Consider the following 24,304-nt stretch of genomic DNA (forward strand, 5'->3'; position numbering starts at 1 on the left):
ACTTTCTAGAGATATTATGGTGGTTTTAAACTATAATTCTAAACAAAAAAACATTATTTAATTTTTTAAATTTGACAATTATAAATTTAATTTCAAATTTATAAATTTTCTAGAGATATTAATTATTTTATCGAGAAATTATATTTAAAATAAATTTTTTTATAGATTTGTTAAATTTAACAACCTTTTGGGCCTAAATATAAAATATGTGGGCTGCAGCTTATGCCGTTATGCGTATCAATTTTCATAAGAATAAGCCCACGATAAATCATGTAATCAAGAATCGATAGTAATTTCCATTAATAGTTTAATGCAATGCTTTTTAGGAAAAGCATGACCCACAAAATGACTTATTTTGCTACGACATTGTATTTAAAAATTGAATAGAGCTTAAAAGTCAGAATTATTTTGCTGTATCACATAGTTAAACTCAAAATGCCAAAACATATTTATATGTGTTTTATGTAAAGTGTAACCCACTTCAAGCCCCAGCAACTTTAGCATATGGTTTAATTCAGTGTTTGATTTGGTGGGTTAAATAAGCTTGAGTAGTTTGTACAATAGTGCTTGTTCGAATTGTCCGACGGCAACATATTGTTCAAATTGTCGGCTGCAACAACCGTTTGATATTGTCTGCTTTGGATCAAGCATGCACGAATTTATTTTTGGGTCATCCCAAAAGGCCTCAAACTAATTGGAGTTGGACATGGATTCTATACACATTCCAACTTTCCTCAGACTCCCGACTTGGGATGGATTTGTACTCAACAGTGCTATATAGAATTAATCTTAATTTGTAAGTCTTTAAATACCAACTATATCCCTTATTTGTTTCAATTCAAATGGAAAATTGTTAGAAAACGAAAATGGCATTTGTATGAATTTCATTAAGTTTTACTTTGACTATTTAGGCCCAACAACCAAAAAAAAATAATAATATTGGGCCCAACAACTAATTATTTAGGCCCAACAACCAAAATAAATCTCTCACTAACTCGTGAAAATGACGTGAGCGAAATAGATAAATAAATCGAATTTGCCACGCAATTAAATCTCGCCTCCTCTGATGTCTGGGATTCACATTCACTGATTAAGCAAAAATCTAGCGTCAGTAGATCTAGATCCCAGCTCCCAGTTCTCCCACTCCACTCTTTCTACTTTCTATTTCAGGTAAAATGCGTTTATTTGCTCAATGATCTCTCTCCTTTTACTTTTGTGAAGAATGCTGATGCATATTGTTCTGTTGATGGAATCAACTGGTCACGATTTTGGTGTTAATTGGGTCATTTTTGATCTGTGGGATAGTTTGTTTGAGATTGAGATTTATGATGATTTCTTCCTGCTGCATAATGCCATTTGGGGAGCTTGATTTAGCAGATCTTATTCCTCGTCGTATCGGCGAGCTTGATTTGGGATTCAGATTAGGGGAATTAGTTAAAGATGTAAACTTTTGGCCAAAATGAATTACTTAGAAGTGTTGGAGCTTGTTGATCGCCTTGTTTGATGCAGAATATGTGAATATTTCACCCGTTTATGACTCTCACATTGGAATATTAACTAATTTATATGTGTAGAACAGATAGCATCATTCAGTAGAGATCTTTGTGTAGTAAAAGGCTATGTTTAGTTTGATGATCATTGAGTAGAAGTCTCTGAGCTTTGTGGCTTCAAAAAACGTGTCCTTATCTTCTGGCCCCTTCAATCCTCAGCAGGCTCTTCAAGCTGTTAAGCAATGTCAAGAAGACCCAATGCTGCTCGCCGTATTGGAGATGGTGGGAGTATTCCTTTCGTTGGGGCATTGCATTCCAAGGCCCAGACATCTCCACTATTATCCATTGGAATTTTTGTTGTGGTATATGTTATTGCTTCTTTCACTTTACCCAATGCTGCTCGCCATATTTTCTTGATCATGTGTTTACATGAGTTTATTCGCTATTATTGCATTTACATATAGTGGATAGGCCCATCCATGCGTGTGTTCATACATAGACCCGTGTATCCATATTTTGCAATCCTGTAACGAGCTATAGTTACCTTGTGTATATGAATTAAAAAAAAGGAGATGGCTTAAGGATGATGCTTGTCCACTTCTTTCTAATACATGTGGCGATGGTCCTTGTAACATAGTTGAGCTTGTTTTTGTCAATGTTAATCCATAATGCGAAAACTGAAAAGCTACATTTTTTCTTGAATCTCAGGGAGCATTGCTGGTTGTTGGTTATATTTACCATGGTTCAGGTTTGTTCTTGGCCTTTTTACCCACACTCTTCTGGATCTGATCCCAGAAAATTAATCTTACATGCTTGTTCAAAAATAGCCATATGTCCAGCAACACACTTTTCACCCACTCAAAACATTATCTTCCAAACATTTATTGAAACCCATGCTGAATCAAAGTGAAAAGAGGGAGTAGGAAGTTGACTAGAAAATATGATGATTATGGAAACATTCCCTTTAATAAGCGGTTATATCAATTTTCCTTTGTTCTTGACAGGTAGCAGGAGTGTTGACATAAATAGTTTAAGTAGACTTGAAGGTAAGCGTTTATGATTTATAAGTGTACTATCTATGATTTTATAAAAGATCCACTACGTACTTGTAATTTAAAACGTAATTCAGCTATGTTTTTGTGATTTTTCTGGTGAATCATGACTGAATAATGAATGCATGTATCAAAGGCTTTATTTCTTGTTCTTATGACCATTATTATGGCTTCAGAATTTCCTGGTTTTTCATTGGTTTAGCTGCACCTACAGCGATTTTCACCTTATTTTGTGATTCCGGTGTTTCAGTCAAAAGTAATCCATGTTCAAGATACAAAAAGGTCTTTATGGTCTGTATATACTATTGCACTTGTGATGTATACCTCTGATTCTTAAATAATGGTAAAAAAGAAGTTTATCAATTGCCAATCAATCTTCTCTCTGACTTTTGTCTTCCGTGGCTTCATTGTTATGAAATGTGAATAATTTTGCGATCGGTTGAGATGCATTTTGTTGAACCAGTAGTGTTCATGCAGGTGGTTGTACTCTAGAGGTTCAGAAAATAATACCTATTTTAAAGAAGACATACGGTGACAGCATGAAAAAGATATTACATGTTGGTCCTGAAACCTGCTCGGTGGTCTCTCAACTGTTGAAACAAGAGGATACAGAAGCCTGGGGTATAGAGCCCTATGAGTTGGATGATGCTGATGCCAGCTGCAAGAGTCTTGTTCGCAAAGGCATTGTGCGCGTGGCTGATATCAAATTTCCCCTTCCGTACAGGCCCAAAACATTTTCCCTCGTCATAGTTTCAGATGCATTGGATTATTTGTCTCCTAAGTATCTGAACAAGACTGTGCCACAGCTAGCAAGGGTAGCTTCTGATGGCTTAGTTATATTATCTGGTAATACTCGAAAACTTGATCTCTTAAGTGCTTCTATGATTCTGGAAGTTACACGCCATTATATAAATGCATGCATCTAGTCCATGACATCCATTTTAGTAAAATATCTTTTCCATCTCAATTTCAGAAAAGTTATACGCCGCAGAGTCTTTCCATACTCTCTTTTCAAATGCCTTACAGCAGCTTTCACTCTTTCCCATGTTGCAATTGCATACCATTCATCTTTTGTAAATCTCAGAAGTTAGAAGGCCGTGTTTCTCATTATAACATACACGCTTGCAGGTTACCCAGGTCAGCAAAGAGCTAAAGTGTCGGAGCTTTCTAAGTGGGGGCGCCCGGTAATTGCCAAACTTCATTTCCATTTGTTTTCTTCAAATGCCTCATAGCTGATCAATCTATGAAAAATTCTTACAGTCCTGTTTCACGATTAGTGTGACAAATGTTGTGAACTACGATTCAGTAGATTTAGCGAATGGTGACATTCCGTGTTCAAACTTCACGATAATTCTCATTGATCAAATGTCTCTAAGCAGGCACTTATGTCACAAATATCTTCATCTTGATCTGCATTAAACTTAGGGTGTTGGTTTCCATTGAATAGGCGAAGCTGCGGAGCTCAACTTGGTGGATAAGGTTTTTTATTCAAACCAGCTTAGAAGAGAATGAATCTGCTGTGAAGAAGTTTGAGCAGGCAGTATCCAAGAACCCTTACAAGTCAGCCTGCCAAGCTTTTCATCTCAAACCACTGCATTGATCATCTCACTACAGAACAAGGTATTCTTTTGTGGCGCCAAAGCCAACGAGCATCTTTACTTCTTCAAAGTGTTAAATTAGTTATCAAATGTGCAATTTGTGTTAGTTAATCTTGTTTGATGTAAAATATTTGACCTAATTATTGATTGAAATTTTTTGCTGGTCTTATTTAGCAACCAACAAAATGTATCCTCATTAGTGTCTCTTTATGTTGGCAAAAAGTGCTCTGCAGAATATGAATTGTTTCTTTTTTTTTTTTTTTTTTTCATGTCGGGTGCTATGGTTCTATTTTTCCATAATTGACGACGAAGAAGAAACGTGCAACGGAAAAATTACTCAAACTAATTAAAAGACATAATTTATTACAAATAATAGGGTTAAAGTTGATGATATCTGTAATGTGTCACACACTTTGTGTCATACTATTAGATTGATTACTCCATTTCAATACCCTATTTTTCTATTTATGAATTTTAGCAATCAACTGTTACCTAATAAAAGTGAATATACATTATAGAATAGTACTTGCATATCCGAACGTATTAACATCTATAATATGCTATACAATCTATAAAGTGATAATCTCTTTCAATTTTTTTTTGCCTAAATTCTTTCCACCACCCAACCCATTCCTCGCAATCCTTCAAATTAGGATTTCTTGGTTTCTATAAAAAGTTAAAGCCATTCACATTTCACACTTTGCCATATCTAAGCCACGAGAGAGAGAGAAATGAGTAGGGTCATTGTGTTGTTATTGGTGATGTTGATGGCCTTAAGCCACCATATCCATGCCAACAAGGGCGGCCGCCACTACCGTCCCAAAGACTACTTACGCGCCCACAACAAGGCCCGGGCTAGGGTGGGGGTGGGGCCCCTCGTTTGGAACGAAACGTTGGCAGAGTACGCCAAGGCCTATGCTCAAGTACGGTCTCAAGATTGTGAAATGCACCATTCAGAAGGCCCGTATGGCGAAAACCTAGCAGCGGGGAGTTGGCAGGTAAGCGCGAAGGAGGCTGTCCGCATGTGGGTCGATGAGAAGCATTTGTACGACGTTAAAGCCAATCTTTGCAAGGGAGAATGGAGTAGTTGTTTGCATTATACGCAGGTAGTTTGGCGAGGCACTCATTCCGTTGGATGTGCTCACATCCCGTGCCCGGAGGAGTGGACCTTTGTCATTTGTAACTATGATCCCCCGGGTAACTATGTCGGAGAACGTCCCTTTTAAATTGCTACATCTTGTATGATTATGATTTGTTGGATTTATTTGCTTATTGTTTTGGGTTCAAACGTTTATAATTTCTGTTTCAAGATCACATGATACAACTCAAGCGATGATGTCATTTAAATTGAAATTTTTCGTTGACTTTTGGTCAATCTTATACTCAGACGGTTAAAACTAGAATATAAAATCATAACCTTATAGTAATATTTTTGTAGTTATTCTACAACGAGCAAAATTGAAACTAATATGAGAAATTAATCAAATATAACGTGACAACCAAACCCGATTTGTTAAGGAAATTCTCAATCCGAACACAATATATTATGAGTTGACACGACACAATACGATAGCATAACGATAACGACACAAACCCAATTTACATGATTAAAATATGATACGACACTATTAACCTTCATTTACACGAACCTAGAGAAGAAAATTTAAATACAATTATTTTAAAATAATAATAATTGCTTTATTTAGCATCTTACCCGAACACAACCCGAAATTATTAGGTTCCTAATAAGTCAAACTAATAAGGATATCAACCCAATACAACTTACCTACACCCATCCATGTCCCTGTCCAATTTTTATATAGTTTTCAAATTGTCAGCCCTATCTAAAATGTCTCCCATACATAATGTAATAATCTAAAAGGCAAGATATACTAATTAGGTGTATTCGTTATAATAAAGTTGCAATTGTAATTAATGGAGTAATTAAAATTAGATCTTGTACATTCTTACTATTCATATGTTTAATTAAAATCAATATTTGAAGTTATTAAGTTCTAAAAACATAACTTAAATAAAGTTAATTATTTTTTTTGAAAGAAAAAAGTGGACAAAACGCGAGAAAATATCTAATGAAAAAATAAAATAAAAAAGTACATGACCATTGAAAAAGCCAAATATAAAACCCCGCACATGAAGTCTAGCACAATTTCTTGATGGATGATTGAATACATCTCCGTAGTTCAAATCTTGATATTGTGATACTTTCATTCCAACATCTTTATTCATTTAATGTAGTAATATTATTAGGTTCATAACTTTAACATTGTTAGGCAAGTTGACCTTCATTCAATAAAAGAAAGTTGATCTCCACTCTTATATATTGTCAATTAGTCATTAATTCAAGAACGCTATCCTTCAATTTGGGAATCCTTTGCTTCCTATATAAAAGGTCATGTGGGTCATGCATCAAAGTCATTCACATTATACTTATATCTAAGCCACAATAAAAAATGAGTAAGGTCATAAGCCATCATATCCATGCTCAACACAGTCCCAAAGACTACCTAGACGCCCACAACGAGGCTCGGGCAGCGGTGGGGGTTGGACCCCTCGTTTGGAACAAAAAAGTGGCAAAGTACGCCCGGGCCTATGCTAACGTACGGTCTAAAGATTGTGCAATGAAGCACTCAGATGGCCCATATGGCGAAAACCTAGCGTCAGGGACTCTGAGGGTAAGCGCGAAGGAGGCTGTCAAAATGTGGGTCGATGAGAAGCCTTTGTATGACGTTAAAACTGATCTTTGTGTGGGAGGAGGGATGGAATGCCGGCATTATACGCAAGTAGTATGGCGAAATTCTCGTTCCGTTGGTTGCGCTCATGTCTTGTGTCCGACTGGTTGGACATTTGTTACTTGCAACTATGATCCCCCGAGCAATTATGTCGGACAACGTGCATATTAAAATTAGTAGATGATACATCTGGTGAAATGTTATGTGCCTAAAATCCAAATGGCATACTTTGATAGTTTGATTAATATGATATGGTATATCTATATATGTTGGTTTTTTATACCTTCAATTCATTTCGTACAAGGCAATAGTTCTTTAATAAATGATGACTGTATAAGGCTATAGTTATTATAAAGAATAAAATTGTTCATGCTTCTGTTATCGTTGGCTATTAATTTCATTGTATGATGGTTGCTAAATGCAACTATACAAGTGCGTGTGCATTGGAAATATTTAAACATATAAATTATCAAGAATTTAAGAAAATTACATAAATATTGAAATTATCACCGTGTCCTTCACGAAAATCATTATGGCATCATGCCAATCAATATCATGAATCATTACGTACATAGTTGTGCAAACTAAATTTTTAAATTTAGTTTCTTTTTATTTTTGCTAAATGTCTTGTATGCATTATGAATGTAATAATCTCAAACCAATGCTGATTAAGTCTATGTATGTAAAATTTTACGTAATTATAATTAATTATATTTAAAATTAGATTTTTTAATTAAAATCACATGTGATATTTTATAACAATCACGGTACTATAAATTGATTGTGTTTTTTAGAGTGATTTGGGTTCGCCAAGTTGGAATTTATCATAGCACAACCTAATTTTCACTTTAATTCTTCGATAAAAAATAAAATAAAATAATTAGGGACACATACACCATTAGGCAAGTTGACATTCAGACGATAAAAGACTTTTTTATCTCCACTATTTTAAATAGTCATTAATTCAAGAACGCAATCTTTCAATTTGGAAACTCTAATTTGACTATATAAAGGCCATGCTGATCATCAAATTTAAGTCATTCACTTTTCACAAATTTTCCTTATCTAAGCCACATAGAATGAGAAAGGTCATTATATTGTTCAGTGTGATGGTGGCCTTGGGCCACCATATCCATGCCCAAAACCGTCCCGTAGACTACGTAGATGCCCACAACGTGGCTCGAGCAACGGTGGGTGTTGGACCCCTCGTTTGGAACGAAACAGTGGCGGAGTACGCTAAGGCTTACGCTGAAGTACGGTCAAAAGATTGTGTAATGAGGCATTCAGATGGCCCATATGGCGAAAACCTAGCGGCAGGGAGTTGGAACGTGAGCGCGAAGGAGGCTGTCGACATGTGGCTCGATGAAGAGCCGTTGTACGACGTTGAAACCGGTCTTTGTGTGGGAGGAGGGAATGCTTGTTTGCACTATACACAGGTAGTTTGGCGAAACTCTAATTTCGTTGGCTGTGCTCATGCCCCGTGCCCAAATGGTTGGACCTTTGTTATTTGTAACTATGACCCTCCGGGCAACATTGTTGGAGAACGCCCTTATTAAATTTGATAATTAGATGCTACATCTTGTGAAATAGTATTATGTAATAGGAGATGTAATCAATTGCTAACTAATTACCAATCCCAAATTGAGATCAATTTTCAACCATTAGATTAGAAGATCTTGTGGTTAATATAATGCCAAGTGTAATAGTAGTATATTTTAAATTTAAATAATTATTAATTAAATTAAAAGGGTATTAATGTCAAATCCTATATGTAGTAATTATAACTAACTACTTTCTCTTTCCTCAAAATCATCTCAAATCTTTAAATTTACGTAACTCTCTCAATTTAAATTATTTTTTCACAAAAAATATACTCCCTCTGTCCCATTAAAAATGAAACGTTTTCCTCTTATGTTTGTCCCATTAAAAATGAAACGTTTCCTAAAATGGAAACAACTCTATCTCTACTTTTTCATCTCTCTTACTTTACTCTCTCCTCATCAACTCACAAAACAACACTACATAAAATCCCGTGCCGATTCCCAAATGTTTCATTTTAAGTGGGACGGAGGGAATATCAAATTAAAGATAATTTAATAAGGATTCCAACGAGATCTCAATTGCATATGTTCCGACGACGTTCGGATGATGAAATTTGATATTTTTTATTTTAGTTTTCGTAAATGTTGATACCCAGATTTTTATCAACAAATACATCAAAAAATCTCAATAAAACCATGTAAAAATCTCAATAAATATGTTTCTTGTACTAATGTTGATATTCTTATATCATATTGTTGATATTTGTAATACACAATGTTGATATAAAAAAACACCCACGAAAATTATCATATGATAACATAATGACGATATTACCCCTTTGTTGATATTTTGTCTACTATTTATTGAGATTTGTGAGCTTTAATCTCGTCCACTCATTTTAAAATCCAAGGGTGGAGATTTAGTCTTGATTTTGGATTAGGGTGCTATAAGCATTAGAATAAGACCCTATGTAACAGTACTAAATTCGTTAGATGATACATCTTGTGAAATTATTATGTTATGTTTATGTATTGTAAATTTTTATGTTGACGAATTGAATTTGCACAATGTATTGCTACTACAATAGTTTATAAATTCTATTTCCGGATCAAATATACATTCAATCCAATTTGCACAACGCATCACCCGATTGATTTTTTAATAAATGACTATAGACGTCATTTTATGATCGTCTGTTGCTAAATTCAGTTTCGTGACTGACGTCTATTTAAAGTACTTAACTAATAGTAGTAGTATATGAATTGCCAAGAATCCAGGACAATTATATAAATATTACAAATATCTCCGTCAATAGTCAAATCTATATAAATAGACCAAGCTAATTAAGTTTTTATTACTTTCTATTTTTATTAAATGTCTTGTATACATAAATGAATGTGATAATATAAATAATTTTAAAAACAAAGTCTGATATAATATAATCTATTGATTCTATTCTATTAATCTTCTTAATTTCGAATTCGGATTATATATATACGGCATATTTAGAATTAAAAAGTCAAGTTTTTTCTTAATTATTACTCCCTTCGTCCCACAAAAGATGTCATACTTTATTTTTTAGTTTGTCCCACAAAAGAAAAGACGTCACATTTCCTCTTTTGGAAAAAGTTCATTCTCACATCAATTATAAAATTATATTTTCTCTCACCAGTTAACACACAAAATAACATCTCTTAAAATCTCGTGTCATTTCCCAAGTGTGACATCTTCTCTGGGACGGAGGGAGTACTAATATTTTATTTTACTTTATTTTCTTTTATATATTTCTCGTCATCTCTCATTCTCTCTCATTCTCGGGAAAATTATTTTAGATGGATGATTAAATGAATGGACGATTATACTACTACTTAATAGAAAGAGTTATTAGACATACTGCTAGTCACTAAAGAATATACACAATGGTAGATTGATGTTGCAGATCTGCTGCTATTTCATGGTAGAATGTTCACATTATAAAACATGTAAAAACCTTACCAATGGCAATAATAATTAAATAATGTTGAATGGCTGTAATATTGCAGAATGTTGGCTCACCAAGATGTTATGTGCATGTAATACTATAATGTATACGTAGAACATAAAAGGCAAAACACATCCTTAAGTCCCCGTACTTTGATTGTTTATTTCAATAGGTCCTTATACAATTTTTTCGTTTTAATAAGTCCTCGTACTTTTCTATTCAATATATTCCAATCCTTATTTAACGGAACCATTAACTTTTCCGTTATAAAATAATACATCATATATTAATTATTAAATCTATTCCACCTAATATCCTAGTCGGAAAATATCAACCAAACATTAAGAAAAAGATAAAACAAGAAAAAATGATCTCAGAGAGAAGAGCGAGGATGTTGGGTTTGCGAACACGGCCGGACATGACCTCGGAGAGAAGAGCGAGGCTGTTGGCGTTGAAGAGGGCAATGGAGGCGATCCCCGAGCCCACGGCGGTGCCGTTCACGAGGGCGAGGCCTTCCTTGGGCTGGAGCTCGAAGAAGCCGCCCTTGACGCCGGCGAGCTTTAAGGCTTCCTCGGCGTTGAGGAGCTCTCCGGTGGGGCCCACGGCCTTGGAATTGGGCGGCCGGTCAGGAGCCCAGCGATGTAGGAGAGGGGGCACGAGAATGCCGGAGGCCGTGATGTGCCGCAGAGAGGGAGACATGGGGTGATGTTCTGGTTCAAGAATTTGGTAATGGCTTCAAGGATTTCAAATCGGATGCTGGAGTAGCCTTCGAGTAGGGTGTTGATCCGGACCAGCATCGTCGCTCTCGTTGCCGTGTGCGGCAGCGTGCGGTTTGATTCCGTTCCGTTTCCAAATATTCCGGCGTTCAAGAACCTGTTGCCATTTTGCTTTCATTAATTTCTAATCGAAAAGAACAGCAACTTTAAGCAGAAGACCACTCCAAAAAAAATTGGTTCTTGAATTTATTGGGTGTGATTATAGCTCTCTTAGCGTTATACGATACCAGGCTGCAACACAGTGTTTGAGGGAGAAAGAGAGAGTGTGGGAAGGGGCAGTTTCAAAAAATTGATACTCATTTTCCAACTAGGATATTAAGTGGAATAGATTTAAATAATTAATATATGATATGTTATTTTATAACAGAAAAGTTAACTATTCCGTTAAATAATGATTGGAATATATCGAATATAAAAGTATGAGGACTTGTTAAAACGAGAAAATTGTATAAGGACCTATTGAAATAAACAATCAAAGTACAAGGATTTGATGATGTGTTTTACCTTGTAAAATTACAAGTATAAAATGTTGACATTTTCTAAAATGTGTACGTAATATATATGCTAGCCCTAGTATATATTTATAAATATGTGAAATATGGATAAATATGTAGAATGTAGGAGTATAACATCTTGGGTAAAAATGCTAAATTTAATTTGAATTTTATAATTTTATATAACTCCTTTTAAAATAACATTAGGATACTACTAATTTAAACATAATAGTGTATAATTATGAGAAAATAATAAACATACAACATCAAAAAATCATTTTCCGTATATATACTATCAATTGAGCCGCAGTAATTGATTGTGTATTGATCTCAAATTGGAAATTATCATGGTGACAAATCTTTAGGCAAGTTGACCAGCTTCATGTAATAAAAGAAAGTTGATCTCCACTATACTAAAATTCACACAATCATCAAATAAATCATCAATGTTAATATCCTTTTGAAAACATAGGAATGAAACATTCAATTAAATTCCACTTATAAATACACCAAAACACTCAAATCTCTCCATATCACAATCACAAAAATGTACTTCTCCACCATGACCAAATCCCTCTTCCTAACAATTTTCTTCATCGTCGTCGCTGCCGCCGTCGCCCAAAACTCGCCACAGGACTTCGTGGACGCCCACAACCGCGCGCGAGCGGAGGTGGGCGTCGCGCCCGTGGCGTGGAACGCCACTGTGGCCGACTACGCCCTTCGTTACGCGGAGGAGCGGTCCGGCGGATGCGAGCTGGAGCACTCCGGGGGGCCGTACGGAGAGAATCTGGCGGAGGGGTACGGGGAGTTCTCGGCGGTGGAGGGCGTGGGGTTGTGGGTGGGCGAGAAGTCGAGCTACGACTATGCCTCCAACTCGTGCGTAGGAGGGGAGTGCCTGCACTACACGCAGGTCGTGTGGCGCGACTCTACGCAGTTGGGATGCGCGCGGAAGCAGTGCCGTAACGGCTGGCAGTTCGTCATCTGCAGCTATTATCCACCGGGAAATTACATCGGCCAACGCCCCTATTAGCGAGTAAAAATGTAGTCGAATCGTCATTTGATGTGTCTAGTCAATTATAATCGGAAGTAGCAAAAAGAGAAAAAAGTAATGAAAGAAAATATTTCTGTAACGCCTCTACTAGCCAATAAAAAAATAATGAAGAAAAATATTTTTGTAATTCATTTGATTAGTTGCGCGCAAGAAAATATGTGTATAACTTATATGCCTACTGTTGGATATGGTTTCTTATCTGCTTTTATTGTTGGTTGCCTCAAGTTTGTATTGTTTTAGGTGCAAAAGTTATTTCATGATGGTTTAAATAAACAATTTACGGCAAATAGTTGAAAAAATCAGTTTAATTTTGGGTCAATCTCACAACTAACAATTATGACCAATTTTATCATAACTTTGTTAGTATTTTTTAGTTGTCCTATAGCAAACAAAAAAAAAAAATCAATGTGCCGTGTGTCTAAATTTATTGGTGTGACATATATGTTTGTAAAAATTAACGAAGTGACTGATAAGGTGTATTAAACGATGGTGTTTTGAATGTTTCTCCACGCAGATTTTTTGCCGGTCACATCTATATAATTTTCCCTGCATATGACACATGCACAAAGATGACATGTATAAGTCGAGAAGATTGGACAAAATTGGCATACATAAATCGAGAAACAACTATTATCAGTGATTAGTTACTTAATTACATTAAAAAAAATTAATTATATAAAGTGGATGTCTAATAGGCTGGGCCTGGTTTAGGTTTTGGATGGATCTGAGCCTAAGTTCACAAAATGGCCCAATTGAAGCACACATCAACTGAGGAGCTCAACTCGGGCTCATTTCGTTTCACTGATTGATATGGGCCGGCCTAGTTGACAAGTCTATGCAGACATAGACAAAAATGATGGTGGTGATGTTTATATTTTATTCGAAAATATTAGGTGATCCAGATAATTGATTAAATCTTTTACATAAGTAGTATAATTTGAAGATTCTGTAATAAAAGAGAAATTTTTTAAGTATCCCTAGGGCTTTAGTGGATTTTTTTTTTAATTATCTAAGAGTGATAAAAAAATATCTTTAGAAAGTCTAGAAAAAACTCAAGTAAAGCTCAAGGGATTTTTTATTTTCAGAAAATCTGGTTGTTCTATTTTCAAGACCCAGTCACGTTAATTTGAACTACATCATACCTTAGGATTTGATTGAGTATTTTATAGTATGCACATATGTCGTGTCGCATTATTAATCTTATTGTGATGAGATGAGTGCACATATGAACATCAATTGTTAATTTACTTAATTTGGAGTTGAAAAATAAATTGATGTCAAATTGTCAATATACTAATTTGTAACATGCTTGTTGTGGATAGCTAGGAATAGATAAAAATATCAAATTACCCGCTCTTACCAAACAAAAAAAAAATACTGAATATACTGAATTTTCGGAATATCACAAATTTTCACATGAATTTTCGGAATATCACAAATTTTCACATGTATAATACCTTACCAATTAATTCGATATGATAAATGTATAAATAGAGCAAAACAGGCATCTTTTGTATCCTCACAAAAATGGACTCTTCCACCATTTCCCTCTTCCTAACACTTTCCTTCATCGCCGCCGCCTCCGGACAAAACTCGCCACAGGACTTCCTGGGCGGGCACAACGCCGCACGGGCGGAGGTAGGCATCCCTCCGCTCGAGTGGAATGCCACCGTGGCTGACTACGCCCTCCGCTACGCCCAGAAGCGCGCCGACGACTGCAACCTGGAGCTGTCAATGGGGCCATACGGCGAGAACCTGTTTATGGGGCAGGGGCAGGTTTCCGCGGTGGACGCCGTGACCGTGTGGGCGAGCGAGAAGCCCAACTATGACCAAGCATCCAACTCCTGCAAAGGATCGTGCCTGCACTACACGCAGGTCGTGTGGCGCGCCTCCACCCAGCTAGGCTGCGCGCTGCAGCCGTGCCGGAACGGCTGGATCTTCGTCATCTGCAACTATCATCCGCCGGGAAATTACGACGGAGAACGCGCCTACTAGGCCGGAATGAATCACCTTATACGTTACTATATACTACATTTTCTAATACACCGCAACATTAACATCTGGATCTCTCTTTATGGATAAAAAATCTATTTCCAATATAAATTCTTTCCTTCAATTTCTCACTCTACTATTTATAAGCTAACTAAATAATTGAAACAATATAAAAGGACTAATTTTTTACTTTCTCCATACAATATAAAAGGATTAATTTATTGCTTTGTTCTTATTTTTATTATTGAAACGAAGATGTCAATTTATATACAAATGTGATTAACTAGAACTTAACCAATCTTCATAAATTAAATAATTATTATCTCAATATAAAATATTGTAGAAATATTTATATGATTTCTATTAAAAATAATTGCAAAATTTAATTATCTGTTAAGTATGCATTATATAATATTTGTTATAAAAATATATATAGAAAAATTTTAACTATCAAATAATTATGCAGTATAATGTTTTTTAGTTATAGTATATTAATTGATATTTTGGGAATATTAAAAATAATTTATTTTAATAAAATAAGAAAAAACATAGAATTTGATCATTTATATATTTTGAAATACGTAAAAATTTAAGTCTTTCATATAACTTTTTGGAATAAATTTTTTTTGATAATACTATTATTTTTTTTACAAAATTTAACATTATTATTTAGATTAATAATAGTGAAAGAGAAAATGAAAAAAAAAAATAATAGAGCGAAATGGAGAGATAAAGTGTGAGAAAGTGAAGGATAGAGTATACAAAAGAAAATGTACTCCCTTGGGCTATTCGACCTGACCCATTTGACAATTTGACAAGAGTATGCATCATCTTCATTTACAACTAGGTACAGTGGCGGATGGGGGGGAGGGCAGGAGGGGGCGGTCGCCCCCGCCGTGCGACTAATTTCTTCTTATCCGGACGTAAAATCACCATGTCCGCCCCTTCTGTTTGCCCTGACGTCGCCCCGAAAATTGAAAAAAATTGTCATTTTCGACCTAAACCAACCTACTAATATATATTTCGCTCCCTCCGTTTATCAATCCTGGATCCGCCACTGACAAGGTACTACTCCATTTTACAACATACTACTAAGTACTCGTACTTTATTGGAACTTCTTATTCGATTTTGACTTGCGTTGAAGTCGCTATTCTTTGATAGATGAAGATTGCCTGGTAATACATTGTTATCTCTTATTTTCTTATTGTTGTTATACTCCTTCCATCTCAGTTTTATAGTCACATTTTGCCATAAAAGTCCGTCCCATATTTATAGTCATATTTAGAATTTTCCATATTTGGACATAAAATTTTACCCCATTATTCACTAAAATTACACTCAAATGCCATTATCAATACAAAAATAAACCAAAACAAAAATAAAAAAACCAAAAAGTCAACAAGGGACTCACCTTCAACCAACTCACTTAATTTATTACACACTCCTTCATCTCACTTTATTTATTACACACTTCATATCTCACTTCATTAATTACACACTCCACTAATTCCTTAAAACTTGTGCCCTAACTAAATGTGATTATAAATGTGGGACGGAAGGAGTATTAAGTTTGTTACTTTTATAGCTATTTATATTTGATTTTATACTACTACTATGCAATGCTAACTCACTAATTTTATAGCTTGATCGCTTTGAATCAAATAAAAAAAATCTTAGTAGGTGAAATGGAAAAAAGGGTCAATAGCTCCAAATTAGGAGTACTACGTTTCTCAAGCGATCGACGATTGTGTTATCAAGTTAGGAATTTACCATGAGCTTAATTTTTAACTCAATTAAAAAATTGATTGTAGTACGAAATTATTGCAGAGAGCATGTCTATCTCAACATCACAAATCATTAGGCAAGTTGACCTTCATGCATTAATGAAAGAGAGAAGTTGATCTCCACTATATATAGTCTATACACATTAATTCATCAAGGCAAACAATAATAATAATTCAAAGAAATCATTAACATTGATATTTCATTTTAAAAGATTAGAAGGTTAAAACGTTAAATCATAGTATCACCACTACACACATTCCATTTATAAATACTAGATCAAAACAGGCATCTTTTGTATCCAACAAATTAAAACCCTCACAAACAATGGATTCTTCCACCATTATTTCCCTCTTCCTAACACTTTCCTTCATCTCCGCCGCCGCAGGACAGAACTCGACACGGGACTTCCTGGAAGGCCACAACCTCGCACGAGCGGTGGTAGGCGTCCCGCCCCTCGAGTGGAACGCCACCGTGGCCGACTACGCCCTCCGCTACGCCAAGAAGCGGTCCGACGACTGCAACCTGGAGCTGTCAATGGGGCCGTACGGCGAGAACCTGTTTAAGGGGCATGGCTTGGGGCTGTTTTCGGTGACGGCGGCAACCGCCGTGAACCATTGGGTGAGCGAGAAGCCGTACTATGACTACGCCTCCAACTCATGCATTGCCGGAAAATCGTGCCTGCACTACACGCAGGTCGTGTGGCGCGGATCCACTCAGCTAGGCTGCGCGCTGCAGCAGTGCCGTAACGGCTGGATGTTCGTCGTCTGCAGCTATGATCCGCCGGGAAATTGGGTTGGAGAACGCCCCTACTAGCGTTCATGAATCGTGGAACATTATCTATTTTATTGTTTGTTGGCTATGGCCTGTGGTTTAAAAAATGTAATGTTTGTGTTCAAAGCTTGTCTTATCATCATGGCTTTAAATAATGTTATGGAAATTCTTAATTAAACTATTATTATTATTTAAGGATGCAAATTTATATTTTTAAATACACCACCTACGCTTTAATAAAAGTTTTCAATCTTACCATCTCAATGCAAACAAAAATTTCTCTAAACAAAAAAAATATTAAGGTTTAACAGAGAATGGGTAATGATAAAATGCAAACTCATATATTGTACAAACTCCAAACTTTTCAACATAGTGTCAACACAGTGTAAAATTTCAATATTTTGATGTCAACACAATGTTAATACAATGTTATCACAATATCAACACGGTGTCAACCATTGACACTGTGTTGATATTTTCTGTTGCTATTATTTTGTAATCTGTTGACATTTTTTTACGATTTAGATTGTAGTTTGAAGTTTGTACAATATTTAAAGTTTGCATTTGATTACATCCCAACAAATAATTGTGTCCTTAACTTAACAATGTTTTTCAATATGGTTATTTATCAAAAAATTTCTAACATAAGTAATTGCATCTAAAATTTTATGCTTTTATAAGTTTGTTGTGGTGACATCTCTTTCAAAATTATTGGATCACAACACTGTATAATATGTAGACTTTATTAATGCTAGCTAGAGCTTTTCACAAATAAAATTACGTAGTGCGCACCGGACAAACTTCATCGTGTTTTAATTGCAAAATTTAGAAAGATGATATTGTAATTATGAGTTTTTTTTTTTTTTTAGAAAAAGTGGAAAAGCTTGAGAAAACATAATGAATATAGGAAACACCGACTCTATCATGCAAAATTCAAATAATAAGCCCCCGATCCTAAGTTTAAAAAATGAAATTCAATAATTTTTTTTAATAATACTAAAAATAAAACTGAACGAATATATTTTATCATAACTTTTCTTTTTTAATCTGTATATACATCCCTTTGGCTCATTCACCCTTCAACTCTCACACTTCAACAGTATATTTTAAGTTGTTTCTCATTCAATTAATGATTATATATATTACACCCCTTTGGCTTGTTCATTCACCCCACAATTCTCACACTCCAATTCCAATTATATATTTTAAGTTGTTTTGATGATAAAAATAATGATTATATAACTAACAAATAAAAAAAAATTAATATGAACAGTATAAGTACTTAAAATTTTGATGATTTTTGCGTATATATGAATGTGGATAGTACAAGAAAATACGAAAATATTGTGAATGCTTAAGATTAAAATATTTTTGTTTATACCATTCCTAATAAGATGAGCCAAGCCCAATCACGTTTGACCAACTTTTTAATATGGTCCACGTTTTCCCACGAGATTTAATTGACTACTGGAGAATTTTTATAGTAATATATTAATTATATGCATATATATCGAGTGGTATGATTAATCTTACGCACGTACGTTCCTTAATTAATTATTGATGAACATGTAATTAATTTTCCTTAATATATTATATTTAGTTAGTCGTGTCACGCACGTTCCTTAATTAATAAAAAGGTGACTGAATTTTGGTTGGAATTTATAAAAGATTATTAACAAAAAATTACTATATCAATTAGTTATTGATGAACATGTAATTAATTTTCTCAAATTGAAAACAAGAAAAATAAAACAACATATCGGATTTATTAACTAAAAAGGATGAAACATAGTAATCGAAGTCGGAGACCGGTTTAGGGTACTGTTGGCTTCATATTAATAAAATTAACAATCGGCTTCGGAGGGAGGGACTTCTTGATGTGCCACGGGAGGAGGGATTGTTGGATGGTCGGTGGAAGGGGGGAACTGCCGCCGGACTTGAGAAGCAGGACTAGACATCTGGCAGCGGCCGCGGTCGCTTGGAACGGCCCAGTCTCGTGTTCCAATGGAGATCAGAGATGTCCATGACTATGTCTATGCGGCTCTGTGTGTGAAGTAGGGGTGGAGAATTATATCGAAATACTGGACTTACAGTATCGAAAAAATACCGAAAATATCGATTTTTCGGTAAATCGTAGTTTCCGGTACGGTATGATATCGTACCGAAAGATTAGGTACGATAACGGTATTAGATTTCTTATACCGCGGTATACCGGTATATACCGTCATACCGAATCGTCAATATATATCGACACTTCGGTATACGTGATATATCGATTGATTATTATATATATAAACATACTATATATGGGGCATGTTAGGGTGCCACCACCCCTTAAAATAACACCATACCACAATTCCTTGCCAATCATTTGTACACGTGGACGAATAATAAGCTGCCACGTGGCAAAAAAAAAAAAAAACTGAAAAAGACGGCCAACAATTTGTTGTTCTTTATACAGCAATTTTTCTTGTCCAGCAATATCCGACACACTATACAACAATCTATAGATTGCTGTGTAGTCTTTGTAATATTGCTGTGTAGCGTTTATAATATTGCTGTATAAGTGGTGTCACAGTGTCACTTTAAGATGGATTGTCATTTTAACACAAACCTACTATATACAGTATATTTTATGTTATATTTATACTAAAAGTTTAAAATAAAATTCTCTATTATACGAAAATAAAAAATAGAATTGTTTTTTTGAATATTTTGGGTATAATAGATTTTTTTTCGGTATAACATGTATAACGGTATGTCGTACCGCAGTTCGGTATACCATAAAAGTACGGTATACCGAAAACATGGTATGGTAACGGTATCAAAATCTATCTTACCGAATTTCATATACCGAACTCCTGTATACGGAAAAATTCAGTATGATATCGGTATAGTGTTTTGTCATACCCTAACTTTCGGTACGGTATAGATATGACACTTATAATACGGTATACCGTAACGAACCACCCTAGTAAAGTGCAATGAAATTATACGATTTTCTCCTAATTAGATAACTACGGATTGATGAATAAGGTACTACTCCACCTATTAATTCAATTAATTTGTATATTGCAGTTTTATCGGAATTAGCCAATTTGGAGTACTTGTTATTGTTTTCAAAATATATATCTACATTTTTAATTTGTGTGTGCACGTCGTGTTAGTTTATAAGTAGTTGTATCACGCACACTCCTTAATTTATAAAAGATGACTAAATTTTAGTTGGAATTTATACAAAGTTATTTTTGGTTAAAATTTAAGAAATGATGAGTTGGGTTCCTTTTCTCCTTTAATTTAGGCGCTCGTAATTATTCTGGCACTTAATTATGGGTCGGATCTTTTTATTGTGTTTGGATCTACCCAACTTTAGTGGGTCCACTCTATTATGTTTAAGTAGGGATCCCCTAGTGACAGGAAATATTCTCAAAAATCAGACATACTATCTCCTTCTCTGAAAATTTGAAACAGTTTACTATTTTGGTTCGTCCCTTAAAGTTTAACACACTTCATTTTTTTACCATTTTTTATAATGAACGTCATATTTCACTAAGTCATTCCTAGTCACATTTTATTATAAAACTAATACTTTAAAAGTAGGACCCACATTCCACCAACTTTTTCAACTCACTTTTCATTACATTTTTTAAGATTCGTTCCGAATTAAAATGTGTTAATATTTTGAGGATAGAGGTATCTGCTTTTCATATGCAAGGATAGTATTTTAAATTCGAGCGTCAAAACCGGCAAAAGCGTTGGCCCCCAACTTTTTTACTATTTCTCTTGTATTGTTATTTTAATTTTTTATTTGGAAAAAATAATTTATAAAATACTACTATGACAAAAGATTAAAAATGAGAGTAATAATAAAAAAAATTGCCCAACCAAAACCGCGCATAGGCCGCCGCCCCAGGTTGGCGGGTTTTCGAGCGCTATCACGGATGTTCTTAGGCAAGCGAGCACCCATTATTGTGTTGTTAATATTTTGTATTTGTATGTATTGATAAAGCGATGAACGTTTGTGATGCCAAGTTGATTGTAGTATGAAATTGATGCAAGGAGCATGTCTATCCAAGCTCTCACAGCATCAAAATAAAAGAAAAGTTGATCTCCACTACTATATCACTAATTCAAGAAGGCAAATAAGTAATTCAAAGAAATCAACAAATTTGATTTGATTTGAAAAGATAGAAGGTATAAATAGAGCAAAATAGTGATATCCCATATCCAACAAAAATGGAGGCTTCCACCATTTCCCTCTTCCTAACACTTTCCCTCATCGCTGCCACCGCTGCCGGACAGAACTCGACAGAGACACAGGGCTTCCTGGACGCCCACAACCTCGCTCGGGCGGAGGTGGGCGTCCAGCCCCTCGTGTGGAACGACACTGTCGCCGACTACGCCGTCAGCTACGCCAACAACTGCACTCTGGAGAAGTCCGGGGGGCCGTACGGGGAGAACCTGGCGACCGGGGAGGGGCAGTTTACGGGGGAGGATGCGGTAAGCATTTGGGTGAGCGAGGGGCAGAACTATTCCTCCTCCTCCAACACCTGCAACGGAGTGTCGTGCGAGCAGTACACGCAGGTTGTGTGGCGCGACTCAACTCAATTAGGCTGCGCGCTGCTGGAGTGCTCTAATCTCATCTTCGCCATCTGTTGCTATTATCCGCCGGGAAATATTGCCGGCCAAACCCCCTTTTAGCTACTCTTCCTACATGGAGTATTCATTTGCTCAATTTCCGAAAAAAAAAATATTCTCTCTTCTTTTAATCTCATTGTTGGTTTGTTGGCTATGGTTAAAAACAATGTCACATGTGTATTGTCTGTTTATGTAATTTCAAAACTATTTTACGATGGCTTAAATAATGTGCTGTGTATAAAATACTTCATGTATGTATTGTTGTCTTATGTTCAAAATCATGTTGTTGAGCCATGAATTTAGTTTGCAAGGGGGGCATTTTCCCCTTATCAAAAGAATTAAATAATAATACTACTACTACATGAAGATTTTAAAATGATTGGCTCATTGCGTTGTACGCGGAAAAATGTCACAAACAATATTGCACTTTTCCAAACAGTTTCCCCAATAATTTTACAAATTCTATAGTTCAGAATCTTATGACTTTACATGTTTATACTTCCATCTGTCCTATTAATACCGGACAAAGAACCAACCATGACCAACTAGAGCTCGGATGGTGGCCTAACAAAGAATCAACCGTAATCAACGAGGACGTTGGCCCTGAAGAGGGTCGATTGTTATGGACTCAATGTTCCACATTGGTTGTGAGAGCAACTGATGTGAGGTTTATAGACTAAATGAACTCTCTCTCCTAATAGACTAGTATTTTGTGACGAATTCTCCCGTTTGGTCTGTTATAACATGTTCTCATCTTGAATGCTTGTTTTCCACCAAAATAATGTTCGCACACTACAAGTGTTCTAAGCTGGGCATACATTGACGAAGTTTTTTACGTATTGATGGTTCATATTACCGGTTCGCGCTCATGGTCCGAGGCAAGTTAATGACCATTTCATTCCATAAACTTGCTTTCAAGGATAGCTTCTATGCTATAAGAGCATTCACAACGGGGTGTCCTAAGGTCCGCCCTATAGGGCGCCTATGCTCCGCCACATCATCATTTTATCCTCCCATCCTTTCGAATAAGATTAAAATATTTTTGTTTATACCATTCCTAATAAGACGAGCCAGGCCCAATCGCGTTTGACCATCTTTTTAATATGGTCCACGTTTTCCCATAAGATTTAATTGAATAGTTATATCCATATATTTCGAGTGGTATAATTAATCTTATTTTATAATTTGTGTGTGCACGTCGTGTCACGTACATTCCTTAATTAATTATCGATGACTGAACCGTTGGAATTTATAAAGAATATTTTTGTTAAAAATTTAATAAATGGGTCCTATTCTAATGCTTATAGCATCCTAATCCAAAATCAAGACTAAATCACCATCACTGAATTTTAAAATGAGTGGATGAGATTAAAGCTCACAAAATCTCAATAAATAGCAGACAAAATATCAACAAAAGGATAATATCGTCATTATGTTATCATATGATAATTTTCGTGAGTGTTTTTTTATATCAACATTGTGCATTACAAATATCAACAATATGACATTAGAATATCAACATAAGGATAAGAAAATATCAACACATTTTTATTGAGATTGGACATGCATAATATTGAGATTTTGCCTACAATATATTGAGATTTTTTGTTGTATTTGTAGAAAATAGCTGCTTATCAACATGTACGAAAATTGAAATATAATTTATCAAATTTCATCACCCGAATATCGTCGGAACATATGCAATTGAGATCTCGTTGGAATCCTTATTAAATTATCTTTAATTTGATATATTTTTTGCGAAAAAATAATTTAAATTGAGAGAGTTACGTAAATTTAAAGATTTGAGATAATTTTGAGGAGAGAGAAAGTAGTTAGTTATAATTACTACATGTAGGATTTGACATTAATACCCTTTTAATTTAATTAATAATTATTTAAATTTAAAATATATTACACTTGACATTATATTAACCACAAGATCTTCTAATCTAATGGTTGAAAATTGGTCTAATTTAGGATTGATAATTAGTTATTACATCCCTGATGAGTTAGGGTTTTTTAGTTTCATTTAGAATATGGTCATATGATTATTCTGGATTCCTTTAATTTTTGCTTTATTTTAATTATTCTAGAACTTACGGATCGGATCTTTTAGAGTGTTTGGAATTTGGATCCTACCCAACTTTAGTTATGTTTAAGTAGATGGGCATTAGGGCATCCACCATTAGACATAAAGCATTCCCAAAACTCCATAATCCATTTTTCATTTGCTAGCATTTTTAAATTCCAGCCTCAAAACCTACAATAGCGTTAGCCCCAACTTTTTTACAATTTTTCTTATGTTGTTATTTTAATTTTTTATTTAGAAAAAATAACAAGTCCCTAAAAAATAGACAACATTTGAAATTACACGAGTTTTTAT

At 35.1% G+C, this 24,304-nt stretch overlaps 8 protein-coding genes across 9 annotated transcripts; all 8 read left to right on the top strand.

Annotated features, from left to right (window-relative positions):
* Nucleotides 1-1,037: 1,037 nt before the first annotated feature.
* On the top strand, nt 1,038-4,402 carry LOC125211683 (putative pectin methylesterase CGR3). Of its 2 annotated transcripts, none has more exons than XM_048111575.2 (7): nt 1,038-1,170; nt 1,710-1,852; nt 2,199-2,238; nt 2,495-2,536; nt 3,020-3,388; nt 3,671-3,726; nt 3,990-4,402. In XM_048111575.2, the coding sequence occupies exons 2-7, from the start codon at nt 1,733-1,735 to the stop codon at nt 4,140-4,142; spliced, it is 780 nt and encodes a 259-aa protein (XP_047967532.1). In that variant the 5' UTR covers nt 1,038-1,170; nt 1,710-1,732; the 3' UTR covers nt 4,143-4,402. The 2 variants fall into 2 exon arrangements, with proteins under 2 accessions (XP_047967532.1, XP_047967533.1); XM_048111576.2 differs by having other exon boundaries at nt 1,713-1,852.
* On the top strand, nt 4,400-5,449 carry LOC125209645 (basic form of pathogenesis-related protein 1-like). Its single transcript, XM_048109233.2, has one exon. The coding sequence runs from the start codon at nt 4,872-4,874 to the stop codon at nt 5,364-5,366; it is 495 nt and encodes a 164-aa protein (XP_047965190.1). The 5' UTR covers nt 4,400-4,871; the 3' UTR covers nt 5,367-5,449.
* A 1,162-nt stretch (nt 5,450-6,611) lies between these two features.
* Nucleotides 6,612-7,061, top strand: LOC125209214 (basic form of pathogenesis-related protein 1-like). The gene has a single exon (XM_048108819.1). It carries the CDS (start codon nt 6,612-6,614, stop codon nt 7,059-7,061), a length of 450 nt encoding a protein of 149 aa, XP_047964776.1.
* Nucleotides 7,062-7,969: 908 nt separating this feature from the next.
* On the top strand, nt 7,970-8,446 carry LOC125209215 (basic form of pathogenesis-related protein 1-like). The gene has a single exon (XM_048108820.2). The coding sequence runs from the start codon at nt 7,970-7,972 to the stop codon at nt 8,444-8,446; it is 477 nt and encodes a 158-aa protein (XP_047964777.2).
* Nucleotides 8,447-12,245: 3,799 nt separating this feature from the next.
* Nucleotides 12,246-12,865, top strand: LOC125209217 (basic form of pathogenesis-related protein 1-like). Its single transcript, XM_048108821.2, has one exon. The coding sequence runs from the start codon at nt 12,246-12,248 to the stop codon at nt 12,711-12,713; it is 468 nt and encodes a 155-aa protein (XP_047964778.1). The 3' UTR covers nt 12,714-12,865.
* A 1,396-nt stretch (nt 12,866-14,261) lies between these two features.
* LOC125208886 (basic form of pathogenesis-related protein 1-like) lies at nt 14,262-14,850 on the top strand. The gene has a single exon (XM_048108391.2). The coding sequence runs from the start codon at nt 14,262-14,264 to the stop codon at nt 14,727-14,729; it is 468 nt and encodes a 155-aa protein (XP_047964348.1). The 3' UTR covers nt 14,730-14,850.
* Nucleotides 14,851-16,800: 1,950 nt separating this feature from the next.
* Nucleotides 16,801-17,419, top strand: LOC125216958 (pathogenesis-related leaf protein 6-like). Its single transcript, XM_048118749.2, has one exon. The coding sequence runs from the start codon at nt 16,837-16,839 to the stop codon at nt 17,323-17,325; it is 489 nt and encodes a 162-aa protein (XP_047974706.1). The 5' UTR covers nt 16,801-16,836; the 3' UTR covers nt 17,326-17,419.
* Nucleotides 17,420-21,519: 4,100 nt separating this feature from the next.
* Nucleotides 21,520-22,148, top strand: LOC125217057 (pathogenesis-related protein 1C-like). Its single transcript, XM_048118882.2, has one exon. The coding sequence runs from the start codon at nt 21,520-21,522 to the stop codon at nt 21,982-21,984; it is 465 nt and encodes a 154-aa protein (XP_047974839.1). The 3' UTR covers nt 21,985-22,148.
* The last annotated feature ends 2,156 nt before the right edge of the window (nt 22,149-24,304 follow it).

Source organism: Salvia hispanica, chromosome 3 (assembly GCF_029641045.1).
Source record: "Salvia hispanica isolate PSC_SH4W2 chromosome 3, Shi_PSC_v1, whole genome shotgun sequence".
Lineage (NCBI taxonomy): Eukaryota > Viridiplantae > Streptophyta > Magnoliopsida > Lamiales > Lamiaceae > Salvia > Salvia hispanica.

Coding starts and splice junctions, on each gene's coding strand:
- LOC125211683 (XM_048111575.2), top strand. CDS start 1,733: ATGTCAAGAAGACCCAATGCTGCTCGCCGTATTGGAGATGGTGGGAGT. Junction 1,853..2,198: donor CCATTGGAATTTTTGTTGTG/GTATATGTTATT, acceptor CTTGAATCTCAG/GGAGCATTGCTGGTTGTTGG. Junction 2,239..2,494: donor TTATATTTACCATGGTTCAG/GTTTGTTCTTGG, acceptor TGTTCTTGACAG/GTAGCAGGAGTGTTGACATA.
- LOC125209645 (XM_048109233.2), top strand. CDS start 4,872: ATGAGTAGGGTCATTGTGTTGTTATTGGTGATGTTGATGGCCTTAAGC.
- LOC125209214 (XM_048108819.1), top strand. CDS start 6,612: ATGAGTAAGGTCATAAGCCATCATATCCATGCTCAACACAGTCCCAAA.
- LOC125209215 (XM_048108820.2), top strand. CDS start 7,970: ATGAGAAAGGTCATTATATTGTTCAGTGTGATGGTGGCCTTGGGCCAC.
- LOC125209217 (XM_048108821.2), top strand. CDS start 12,246: ATGACCAAATCCCTCTTCCTAACAATTTTCTTCATCGTCGTCGCTGCC.
- LOC125208886 (XM_048108391.2), top strand. CDS start 14,262: ATGGACTCTTCCACCATTTCCCTCTTCCTAACACTTTCCTTCATCGCC.
- LOC125216958 (XM_048118749.2), top strand. CDS start 16,837: ATGGATTCTTCCACCATTATTTCCCTCTTCCTAACACTTTCCTTCATC.
- LOC125217057 (XM_048118882.2), top strand. CDS start 21,520: ATGGAGGCTTCCACCATTTCCCTCTTCCTAACACTTTCCCTCATCGCT.